Here is a 13,319-nt window from a genome sequence, read left to right on the forward strand (position 1 = left end):
CGTGTGGTGTTGGTTTTTTCACCCTCGCCTGGCGACTTCCTAGGGCGCTTCGCGTTCGGCGCCGTCTTACGATTGCCCTTGCCTTTTCCCTTCGAGGGGAACTCGGCCGCCGCTTCGAGCGACATGACTGCTCCATAGAAGGTGAAGGCCACTGTCTGAGTGTCTGTATCGACCTTCTCTCTTCCCTCCCTCTTGGCGGCCACTGTCTGGGTTTCTCTGTTGGACTTCTCCCGACATTCCACCCTCTTGGCATAAGCCTGCTGTTTCTGTCTTGCGACACGAACAGTTCTCCGGAGCTCCAGGAGGCTCTGCTTTAACTCCTTGCTTATGTTTTGCTTTGCGCTAGTGAACTCGATTATTGAATCGAGCTGCTCCACCACTTTGCGCATCGCGGATAGTGGCCCGTCCAGTGCGTTGGTAGGGCTATATCCTACCACTACTGGGGGTCACTGGTGCTATCAGATGCAGCACTCGTCGCTCCACTACTCTCCCCACGGGGGGGGGGGGGGGGGAAACCTCGCCAAACCACCTCTAGCAAAGGGGTTTGGCACCCCTGTTTGTTTATTTTTGTTTATCTCCATGTTTGAACCCACGAGTAGCGCGAGAATAAACGTCCGTCACGCCAGTGCTCCGCAGTAGCGTGGTAAGGGACGCTTACTGTGGGGGTTGCCCAGGTACCCCACAGGCTCCGCTAACGATCGAGCATCTTTTTCACCCCCTCGATCACTCATCCCTCGCCACGGGTCGCTTCACGCCTTGGAATTGGGGTTATGACCTATCTTGCTTTACGTGGTTACCGCGGCCCAGATCATTACAACCATCCTACTTTATCAGGGCTTTGGACCTGTAGCTCTGGTTCTCAATAGTTCCAGGTACGTATATTATTACAGACATGCTACTATTGAGATCCGTCATTCACTAGCGGAGTTGTGCCGACTGAAGGTTAGTGGGAATGATTCGTATCCCCTTCGACGGTGACGCGCGGTAGATGACCTAGAGCTGCAAACAGGTAGTAGCTACGGTGCGTTTGATACAAACATTTCTTGTGACAGAAGTAGTGGTCCTCAAAGATCGGAGTGTACTAGCTCAAGTACTAGGTTTCGCCAATCGAGAACGAATCACGTGCATGTTTCACCTACATGCTAGCGGTTCCTTCAATTGGGACTGGATTCCATTGGTAATCTGTGGTAATTTCTTTAAGATCTGTAGATTAACATGTCTTAGTCCTCCATGTCACACAGCAATCTTAGGCGCAGCGAATGATTTTTGAACTCCTCGATTTAGTCGATACAATCCGATTTGGGCCGTTCCGACACGAACATGCATTCCTCAGTAAGTACTACCCACCTTGTAGACGTTAATGATACATTGAAGCCTTTCGAACGTCTTGTTTACAAAATGTCAATTGGCTGCCAAATTCGAATCCTCCGTAAACAAATCCACGCCTCCAGATTGATCAGAAGGACCTTGTCATCAATTTGATTAAGTTTTCACAAACAACAATCATACTCAGTGGCAACGAACAAAAAGCTTTGATTTGAAAATAATTTTTGAATTGTAAAAGTGCGATATTTTAGGGCTTCCTAATATTAACCAATATCAGCATCTTGTTAACGGATCATGGGAATTAAACAGTAGCACTAAAAATCTATTTAACTCATAACATGTAGCTGACGAATCGAAATTACGAATCCACACAGAGGAAGTGATCAGAATCAACGCTGGTATAGATGATGCCTTCCTGAGTCATATAATCGGTAATGTTCCTGGAAGAATACAAATAATCGTTAAACCAATACAATAAATAATTTATCTGCTAAAATCGACACCCACTGCATCTCCGAGCCGCTAATATGCTGAAACTTTTGCTGCAATTCCTTTCGGCTGATTCCGATATCGGAAATGTGTCCCTTAATAGCTTTGTACACCAGCAGCTGCTTTCCAGTGAGTCCCATAGTGTTACCATCGGTTTCCATGAATCCTCCACTGGACGCAGTGGACCCTTTATCACCAGCCCCCGCATATCCAGAACCGCCAGCTACAGCCTTAGCGTATTCCTCACCCTTGTACCGTGCATTCAACACCTCCAGCAGATGGGTAGTAATCTCATTGGGCGACGAAACCTGATCGATCTTAAAGATCATCACCGCCTTACTGCCGCCCTGATTCCGTACCGATCCCACAATCCGAGCGTAACCATGCATCACAATCCCCGGCACCTGTGTCGTATCGCCCTCCTCTAGCCAAAGATGTGCATCGACCTGGCCGGTGTGATCCTCCAGCCGGTAGGTGATCTTTGTCGACGAGTGGTCAATGTTTCGCACAATCGCAATGAACGTCACCATACTGTACTGAATGCCGAACAGTTGCAGTCCATTGTCCGACGATTCCTGGATGTGACGAATGGTAAGTGGTAGTACACCTTCTGCTTTATTTTCCTGCACGGCGCCACCACCACCACCGGTCGCGTTGAATCCTCCTGCACCGACTGGGAATGAGAATGGATTTCAGTTCCCGTCATAATCGAATGTATTTCGAATATTGTACTTACAGCTATCGTTCATTATTCCGGTTGGATTGTGCAGCAAACTAGCGAACTGTGTTTCGGGTGGTTTTAGTTTTATATACAGGGAAAACAGGAAATTTCTTGTAATCGTCTACCACCGTGAACTACTACGAGCGAGACCGCTTTTTGTTTATAGTTTCAGATTGACAGCGCGCGAAATGTTTAGCCTCTTCCGTTAAGGTAAAATTGCATATAATGTACCAGCCGATCAATTTTTGCTAGTAAACTGAAAGTTACGACGAATATCTCGGAACAAATTTGTTAAGTTTCCAATGAACTATTGCTCGGCAGCATCTATTTAAAAGGTCCTTTTGCGTTTATTTTGCTTATTAGGTGATTTTTGTTTTTCTTGATAATATATTATTCCTATTAAGGACATTATCGAGTTCTGTACCTTATCATATACATCAAATCAAAGTTGTATAAAATGCGCAGGTAACGAATATTTGACTTCGCCTGCAGCGCCATCCAGTGTTCGGAACATAGCTGTACCGGGGAAAAAACTATTAGGTACTTTACTGACACAGTTAACCTCACTTTTCTTGACAGTTCGCTGGTACTGTTTACATGGACTTAGAAAAATTTGTGGACGACTAGATCCGCTCGAAGAAAATCGTAAAGAATGTTTCTAAGTCTATGTAAACAGTACAAGCGAACTGTCGAAAATGAACATTCAGTTCATTTGTGACGTCAGCGTAAAGTATTCAATTGCTTTTTTAAAAGGGCCAGTAAGCATACTGTCAAAATTCACTTTGAGAGAAAATTCCTGACAAATTGTTACTCACCGACTACAGATGTTAACAGGTTATGAAAGAGAAATGCTCTCATTTTCGTCTACTGCTGTGATCTATAATGGTCCTTATTGGCATTATTAAAAACATGCGAAAACTGATTTTCGAAATAAATTATCGTATTGGAAGAACATGATTAACTAAATAAAGGTATATTTTGAATTACACAAAAGAATCAAAAAGCATGTGAACGAGAGACAATGGCGATTGTCTATCTATGAACACATATATGACAAAGATATCAGTGGGCAATAGCAACTTTGATTTTTCCATTTGGAAATACTCTCTCGCAAGTTTTGAACTCCCTTTGGAATTGCATTTAGGCGAAAAAGAAGTCAGTAAAGCGGATGATGTCAAAGTGTCTTAGTCTGCAAAAATCTAATATCCGCGGCGACATTGCAAGACAATGAGAAGACGAAATCGATCAGCTTGGAGAAGGAAAGAATATGAAGAGCTAGTGAGGAAAGATATGGAGTTATATTTTATTTGGTTATTCGCATTTAGTTAGCATAGATGCTAGTCGAAATGAATGTGTCTTCTGCAACCAGCTGAAAATAAAAAGTGTCTTCTGCAACCAGCTGAAAATAAGCTCCCAGAAATATTATTTTGAATGTCTAATTCGAAAGCTAATGGAGGAAGGCTCTCATGCTGAAAATCATGCCTCCTCAGCGTACTTTCAAGCAGAACTGAAGAAACAAGAACCACCGGCTGAAATGACAGGAATATTTTGGTTTCTATCCACAGCAGAAATGTACACGCCAAGGATCAACAATTGCGCAAAACAACCTGTTGACAACCTCTCTTCCAATGTAACACTCGTCACATTAAATCCATCACATTAAATACATCGTTTATGGATTGGTTCAAACCGATGTTTGGAACGAAATTACCCCCGGAAATATCCTGACTACACGAATAGTTCTTGAACATTATATAACGGGCATCATCCATAACCCATACGGAAAGATGTCCAGCAAACGGTTCTACTTTCTGTTTGTCAGCAGCATATTTAATAATACATTCAAAAACTTTTTACGGGTAAAGGTACCCTTGGTCCGAAAAAAACTCCAACATCACTGATTGACCTAGAAAGGAAAGGTAGGATTCGCGTGGTCATCGATTGAATTCTCCACGGTATTGGATTTTTTGTCCTTTGACACTATAACCATGATTCCGAAGCATATCGCTGGAGTCAAATGAAACTTCATCCAAGTTGATGAAGCTGCTATCTCCATAAGCCAACTCGTCAGTATACTTCAGAATGTTTGACTAATGAATCTGGATCGCTTTTCAATTTTTTGCAAGTTAGTTCTGTTGTATGCAGGAGCCGGATCACAGTTGGAGCGTCATGTTAAATTGTTCCGAAAACCATCTCGAGGTTCTTTGTAGTACAATAGGGATCTTTAATTTGAAAAAATTGTGCCAGTTTTTCATATGTTTTGGTAGCGGGTGTCCTTACGAGTACACTCATATCATTCTTAAACCTTAATTATTCTTTTATGATTTTTAAATTTGAAAACCCAAATTAAACTCAACCAGCAAACTGACAGTTGTCCTACTAAATGACGTATCTGCAAATATCTCGTTCGCCTCATTGTTAACCGGGACAGCACCCCACACAGCATGATCTGGTACTTTGTCAATCCGCTAGCAACCTGCCATCCCAAGTTTCATCTGCAAACTATGGTAGATCTGATAAGGCAACCTATAGGGTCGTGCAAGTCGCATGGGTTTGGATGTGTTATTGTCCTAAAAGGAAACAAACTAAAAAATGTTTTTTTCAATAGTTTCGGGCCAAAAAATTTAAAAAGACCTGAGATATTAACTCACGGTACTAATCTTATCTGAAACGAGTAAAAAATAACCCCAATGATGAAAACCTCAAAGCTCTTCTGCAACACATAACTAAAAAAGTTAATGTAATGAAAAAGCGGTGCAAAAAGGCCTACTTTGAAAACCTTCTATCCAACACAACTCATTCAAAACTTTAGAAGAATATTAATACCATTTTTGGTCGTTCAAAGTCGGATGTTCCCATCAGCCTAATTTGCAACGATATCAGAGTCACTGAGACTAAAGAAGTATGTAATGTTTTCAACGAGTATTTCTCTAGCATTGGCAAAAATTTGGCTGACAATATTCCCACGAGTCCCAACTCAAATCCTATTACAAATATACAACACGTCCAAGAAACAATCTTCTTGCGTCCTGCAACCATAAACGAAGTGATCCTTTTGATTAAAGACCTCGAAAAAAATAACAGTTGTGGTCCTGATAAGATCCCCGCTAGTGTTCTTAAGAGTAACTGTACCGCTTTTGCAAACACCCTAACCAAAGCTTTTAATTTAATAATTCAAACCGGCAGGTACCCAGACTGTTTAAAAATAGCCCGAGTAATTCCAATTTTCAAAGCTGGTCATCCAAACCAACCTTGCAACTATAGACCAATTTCAACATTGTGCGTTTTCAATAAAATTCTTGAGAAATTGCTCATCACTCGACTACTCGAGTTTTTGAACAAACACAACATAATTTACAACTACCAGTATGGGTTCAGGCAGGGCTGCAGCACTTTAATTGCAATGACCGAACTAATTGACTCCATCATTAGTCAAATTGATAGCAAAAGAATTGTTGGTGCCCTTTTTCTGGACCTAAAAAAAGCATTCGATACTCTGGATCACTCAATCCTGCTTAAGAAGTTAGAATGCTATGGTATCAGGGGAGTAGCAAATCATATTATTCGTAGCTATCTGTCGTATAGGAACCAATTCGTATCTATTGGAGACTCGTGTAGCTCTTATAGACCAATAGAAATAGGAGTGCCCCAAGGCAGTAATATTGGGCCACTGTTATTTTTATTGTATATCAATGACCTAGGTAGACTCGGGTTAAAAGGGACTCCTCGTCTTTTCGCGGATGACACAGCGTTGTTCTACCCGAACAACAACTGCCTGGATATTGTACGCGACATTGAATCGGATTTAAAAACACTAACGACGTATTTCAACGAAAACCTTCTTTCCTTGAACCTATCAAAAACTAAATATATGCTGTTTCGTTCATCTAGAAGAGCTATAGGCGTGCATCCAGACCCAAGAATGGGACAGTCTGTAATTCAGGAAACTAACTGCTTCAAATATTTAGGACTTCACTTAGACCCCACACTCTCCTGGATTGAGCATATAACATCTATAGAGAGAAAAGTTGCATCGTTATGTGGGGCTATGCGTAAAGTATGCTCTTTTGTTCCCCAGCATGTACTTCTAAAATTTTATTATGCGCACATCCACTCATTGCTGAACTACCTTGTATCTGTGTGGGGCCGTGCCAGTATCTCGAATCTGAAAAAGCTACAAACGCTTCAAAACAGATGTCTTAAAATTATTTATAAAAAACCATTTATGTACCCTACTATTTTGTTATACAATAATAATGCCCATAACATTTTACCTTTGCTTGGGTTGACTAACTACCAAACAATAATATACATCCACAATGCTTTGCATAATACTATTGCTCATAACAATCTAGAATTTACACCAGGCATTCGAGCTCACAGCACTAGACAAGCCAATCATTTATTATACTCCAGAGTATCCACGAACCTTGGTCAAAGACGCATTTCTTTCATCGGACCTAAGTTATTCAACCAGCTTCCTACTGATTTAAAGCAAATAACATGTCGCACTCGTTTCCAAGCAAAATTGAAACTAATTTTAAAAAATAAAATAGGAGAATTTTTAATTTAAACTTCGTTCACCACCAATCGAGCTTATTCCTTTAGCTATAATTGGTTAACATTTTTTCAATAAAAACAATTGATAAATGCATTTTTTATAGCAATTAGTAATAAATAAATTTAAATTATTATGAGCTTCCTGCAAAGCTACGATGGGACCCTTAAAAGGATTCTTTTCCGCTGGGTACTCGCCGTAGCTTCTTGTCAAATTTTGTGTTTGTCGGTCTCGTATTGTTTTTTTTTGTTCTCAGCGTTTCCGCGATTCGTAACTTTGTTTTGTTGTGCTGACCTTTTTTTTGTACGCTGAGAACTGATGTGTCCACTACCAGGGGGCTCCGTTTGTGAGCTTTTTGGTGTGGGGGTAAGAGGTGGGCTATTTAAAAAAAAAATCTGCATCAGATAATGCCTTAACCCGCACACCCCTAAAGATCCCTATTCCAGTGCCATTGGAATGCTCCAGATCGTCAATAATCCCTAGAAATAAAAAGCGTAGATGCCGTGATAAATCGCATGAAAACTCGTATGTCAGTGCTGAACGTGGATCAAAACGTCCTCATGTAACATTATTTATCATTCCATTTACCATAATGTTGGTATGTAAATATTTACACTCAGGTTTTTTTGAGCGGTTTTTTACGAGTTTTTTTTACGCGGATTTTCAAATTAACGCTTTTTTTTCTTTACGCGGTTTTTTTACGCGGATTCCAATAATTAATCAATATGGGTATTTTCGGAATGGTGTGGACGAGTAGGTGTCAGAAATTTATGTTTGACACCATTTTGAAATCTAAGATGGCGACTTCAGGTTTAGCGGAAATTCTCTACAACCCATGCAATGAGGGTATTATCGGAATGGTCTTGACGAGTATGTGTCAGAAATTTTTGTTTGACGCCATTTTTATATCCAAGGTGGCGACTCCGGTTTAGCGAAATTCGCAATAACCCAATGAATATAGGTATTTTCGGAATGGTCTTGACGAGTAGGAGACAAAGGTCGATATTTGATGCCATTTTGAATTCCACGATGGCGACTTCCCGGTTTAGTCACATTCACTATAACCCAGTCAATATGAGTGCTTTCGGAATGATCTTAACGAGTAGGTTCCAAAAATTGATTTTTGACGCCATTTCGAAATCCAAGATGGCGATTTCCGATTTAGCGAAATTCGCTATAACCCAATCAATATGGGTATTTTTGGAAGGTGAAGTTGTAGTACAAATAGTTTTAAACAGTTGAATTTGTTTAAATTTAAGCAATATGTTTAATTTGAATAAATTCAAACCCCCAACTCACACCACATACGTCTCTTTCTTCTCTCTCTTCCATTCTCACTGCACTCTGGATGAACACAAAAATATTTTGCATTTTGCTGGTTTATGATTAGATCTTACATGAGGGTGTTTTGGAAGATTGCCCAGATTTTTTTATGCGGGAATTTCGGTAAACCGGAAGTAGCCATCTTTGATTTCAAAATAGCGTCAAAAATCAATTTCTGGCACCTACTCTTCCATTCCGAAAATACCCATATTGTAGAGGTGCGGGTCAAAAGGAGTCTTCCAGACCCGTCTCTTCCATCTTTCCGAAAATCTTCTAAGTCTTCTGCATTCAAAAGGACTAAGAATATTTTTGCAAAAACCGCATTAACTGTTATGTGTCCAACAAAAAAACACCCGGGTACCCACAAATCGAAATGCTCATAACTATGGTTTCCTTTATCCGATTTGGATACTTTTAGATTTTTTAAATTCAGGAATTCGTCCACTTTTCGATTTGTAAAATTGAACCGGATGAATGGATCTGGTGCTTGGTAATCCGGATTTTCCGGGGTAATATTCCAGTACTAGGGTATGATTTGTAAATTTTAATAATGTCCTAGCAATGTGAGTATCGAAACTCTTCTTATTCTGAATTCTGTTATTTATTGTTACGGGACCCTATGGCCATTTAAAAAATGGAATCGGAATGGAATGGCTACTCACGGCCCCACGGGAACCTGCTCCGGAATGTCTGTTCCGGGGTCAAATCATCAAATGGTTCCAAAACCACGAGATACAGCCTACTGATGAAATTCCAAGAATTTTGATATCCATATTGCTAGTATTCCATTGAAGTTCACAAGTAGTAACCCAGTACTGGAACCTGCTTCCGGAAATCCGGATTCCCGGGAACCGAACGAAGTAACCCGATTTGTTTTTACCAAGTCCAAAATCGGATGAGTTCCTGAATCCAAAACACCCAAAAGCATCAAAATCGGTTGGAAATTACCTTAGTTATTGGCATTCCATTTTTGTGGGTACCCGGGTACCCACGTCGGCCTGTTGCGTAGTAAAAAAATTCAGGAGCCCCCTCCTAACTCCCCCACTTACTATATCAACAATATTATTAACCCAAAAGCTTGATTTAGTGAAGTTCTAAGATGTCATAAAGTTTCAATTTCCAGCTATAGATAAAACATAGGAATTTCATTAATTGAAACCTAAAAAGGTGCCCGGGTACCGCGTCGGATGCAAAACGGTTAATTGCGAAATCCGTGCAAAAAAAAAAACTTCCAAAAATATTCTTAGTCTTTTGCTTAGTTTTTTTTACGCGGATTTTCCAATTAACGCGGTTTTTTACGCGGCACGTATCCCCCGCGTAAAAAAAAACCTGGGTGTATATAAAATATCATCGCTTCAGTGCGATGTTTCATGAAAACGCGGCCGTTTCCCAGTGAATGAAAAGGCGAGTAGGCGTATTTGAATAGATATTGGTGAGCGGAAGGCTATTGACACTTTGTTTCAGGCTACCGGCCGTAACTTGCTATTGACTGTAAAAATAGTGTGGGTACTTTGAGATGGCAAAATGGAATTTCGGACAAATCTTGAGCGTTTTTTCAAAACGTCATATCTGCTATGAGTTACTCTCTTTGTTTACTTTCTCTTCTGTTAATAATTCGGTCACTTTAACATTTATCCCTCAGCTCTTTGCATAATATGCTAGCTAAAACCACCGTCTTTCGATCTGTACTGTAAAATAAGTGAAAAGTGTTATAGTGACGCCGTAAAAATCGAAAGAGAAAGTATAAACAGAGAGTAACTCATTGCAGATATGACGTTTTGAAAAAACGCTCAAGAAATGCGCTATTGTTTTGGTAAAAATCTGAAAATGAAAAGTGAATAGTGCCTTTTAGTTCCACAGATGAACAAAAGTTCGAACTTTTAAAAGTCGCTCATCCAGTGTCGGATAACATCCACAACTATGAAATATTGCAGTTTTGAAAAACAAAGAAGCGATTCTATCTCATTTCACATTTAATAAATGTCCATGAAATTCATACAATATAAAATGCTAACTATTATTTCAACTTTTCTAACGAAATTACATTCGCAATGTTTAGTGTGTAACAATGTTCACCACGAAGCAGCAGATTCTTACTTCCTGTTTGACAGTGATTCTTAGCGGTAGGTATACATAAGACGGAAAGGGGGTGAAATCGCGCAAAAAGAACACCGAAAGAAAAAAAATTCGAAACGTAGCATAATCAGAAAATAGGGAACTGGTGTTAGGACGGGGTTGTATTCCTATGTATAGTAAGAAACCACCACCACCAAGGGAAGCGGCATAAGGAGAGTGAGTGTTCCGGTGATGCACTTTTCCACTACTGTTTCTCTCTCTCTAGGGTTTCAGCTGCTGCTTAAAGGTGGAGGCACTTTGTTCGGAACCAGCCCCAACTGCATCGGATGCGCTTGGGAAATACATACATATATGTATACCGAAACGAGGTGCTATAGTGTTATACTCGCATAACGACGACAAAGGCTGAATGGGTGGGTGTAGCTCACCCCGGAACTGGAACGTAATATAGTTACACAACGTGTCGGGTGCAGGGTGAGAGCGACCGCCGGTACCTATACGTTTTGGTGGGGTAATTAAGGGATACGAGCGTGTGCTACTTCCTGCTTCCGTTCTCGTGTAAGATTTACTGCGTGAGGGGAGCTGTAGCTGTAGCTGTATATATATACATAGTTATGGGGGAAATTGCTGGTAGATTTTTACAGCCATTCCATACCGGTGCGGTACTGCAGGTTGTGTGCAATTGGGGTGAGTAATGCCGAGAACTTTGTTGCACTTTTACTTGAAGCGTGAAGTTAATGGCAGCGAAAAAAAAACAAAAACCTTCCTGGGTCAGACAAGAAACCTTGGCCATGCAGACGTGTAAGTTGACCTAAACGCTTTGAATGATTGATGGGATCGATGGGTTATTATAATGGATAATGTTCTAACGAGTAGACGGTAGACGTAAATGGGCGTGGCTCTTATGATGAATACTGTGGAAAAGTTAGGCATTTCGCGGTACTTTTTGTTTGACAATATTCAGTTCAGTTTGTTAATTCATTTGTTTTTCTGCCGTGTTTTTCTTGACTCCTTAATTTCGCGAAAAGAAAAAAATCTCCGACGAACGGAATTTCCTTGTTCCTACTTAGTTGTCCTCCAGGGAGTTCAGAAGCGCGATTTTGAGCCAGTAAAGCACTATTTATACCTATCCGATCCGTTTCAGTTCCGGACATTTGAATAGTATGAAATAATATTGGCGTCCGTGCACGGAACTGAAACGGCACTGAAACGAATCGGAAAACTGTAAATTTGGCTTAAACCTGTCAAATTCTTGAGCCAGCCGAGCCAATCTTTCTTTTTTGAGAGCACTGCTATATTTTAAAAATGGATTTGAAGGTTGCCATTTTGTCTACATTTCTTTCCACACATCTCTCCCTGGAAGATAAATAATCCTACTCATTTGATGCTGGACCAACGAATTTTGACCGATTTCTACAAATCTTGAAAGATATAACACTTATTGACTGCTATTGAATTTTCCTAAGATCTGACTTTTCGTTCCGGAGTTATAAGTTGGATAATATGGTCACACAGGAATTTCCCATATAAACCGCTACAATCGTAATACCTCGGAGGTTCAAAATCTATCGAAATGGACATCAAATTACTTCTATTTGGAGATCTAGATTACTGATGAGCAATCAGAGATTCTTGGAAGTCCACTATCGACATATCCGGAAGTCCCGGGCTTCCGCCATTTTCCACAATTTAAAGTCATATAATTTATTCGGTGATGACTGAGCCGATTTTCACAAACCAAGTATCAAACGGAAGGTATAAAATTCGATTGGTTGCACGCGCCATCACTCCTCCTCTCCCGCAACCCCTTTCGAAATCTTGTTTGCCACATTGACCACCATAAAAGAGACCGGGGCGGGAAAAATAGCCATCTTTCAACATTACCAAACTCACATCAGTTTTTCTGAGATTGCGCCGATTTTCATAAAATTAGTCTCAAATGAAAGGGTTGTTATTCCTATAGATTGCCACAAAATTGTGTAGGGATCGGTTACATAGTTAGACTGAATTGTCCGGTCACATATGAAATTCCCATATAAGCCGGAACATGAAATTTCAGAAATCGAGTTCGTATTTTTGATGACAAATGTCTTTAAAATGAAGTTTGTCGAGTTTTGCTGTAATGTAAATTATTGTTTTGACTAAAATAAACGACTTTTTGGGACTGCAATTACTCTAAAAATCGTCAACCTAATCCCGACCCGGTAGACTGTGGATCATATACCATTCGACTCGGGTCGTCGAGATCGGCAAATGTCTGTATGTATTCTATTATGTGACTCATAGCTCGACCGATTTGCACAAACTTAGTCTCAAATTGAAGGTACACACTCAATTCGGTTCGGTGATTTCCCCACAGCCGTGTAGTCAATAAATTTAGAAACTGATATCTCAGTAAAGTGAGATTTGTTTGCTGATTTTCAGTGAAATATTTTCCGAGTCTTAACTATGAAACGTCACTTATACTGAGATCTGAGCACAAAAAATGTTTACTGTTGAAATTTCGGCAAAAGATGCGAGAAAAAAGCTGAGATTCGGCAGAAAAAATTCAGGGTGTAACACCTTCCCATCGGCTGCTGTTGAATGTTTTGTCGATCTGAGTTCCGGTTTCAGAGATACGAGTTGAAGCGTGCGGTCAGAGAGAAAGTTAGAGAGTTAAGCTGATTAAACTAATTAAATATTATACTTGTTTCTTTTTTAAGTTTGAAACTAATTTAAAATGTGTTAACAAATTGAAAATTTTATGGAGTGTCCGGACCCCCAGGATCCTACCCTGGATCCGCCCCTGGTTTCAAATGTTCTTGGGTGTCGATCCATTGTATATAA

General features: G+C 40.2%; 1 protein-coding gene across 1 annotated transcript; it reads right to left on the reverse strand.

Moving 5' to 3' along the window:
- Nucleotides 1-1,508: 1,508 nt before the first annotated feature.
- Nucleotides 1,509-2,706, reverse strand: LOC131688877 (replication protein A 32 kDa subunit). The gene is made up of 3 exons (XM_058973473.1): nt 2,552-2,706; nt 1,834-2,488; nt 1,509-1,766 (listed from the first exon to the last, which is right to left on the reverse strand). The coding sequence occupies exons 1-3, from the start codon at nt 2,562-2,564 to the stop codon at nt 1,685-1,687; spliced, it is 750 nt and encodes a 249-aa protein (XP_058829456.1). The 5' UTR covers nt 2,565-2,706; the 3' UTR covers nt 1,509-1,684.
- Nucleotides 2,707-13,319: the final 10,613 nt, after the last annotated feature.

This window comes from Topomyia yanbarensis, chromosome 1, assembly GCF_030247195.1.
Source record: "Topomyia yanbarensis strain Yona2022 chromosome 1, ASM3024719v1, whole genome shotgun sequence".
NCBI lineage: Eukaryota > Metazoa > Arthropoda > Insecta > Diptera > Culicidae > Topomyia > Topomyia yanbarensis.

Coding starts and splice junctions, on each gene's coding strand:
- LOC131688877 (XM_058973473.1), bottom strand. Junction 1,767..1,833: donor ATTAGCGGCTCGGAGATGCA/GTGGGTGTCGAT, acceptor GTATTCTTCCAG/GAACATTACCGATTATATGA.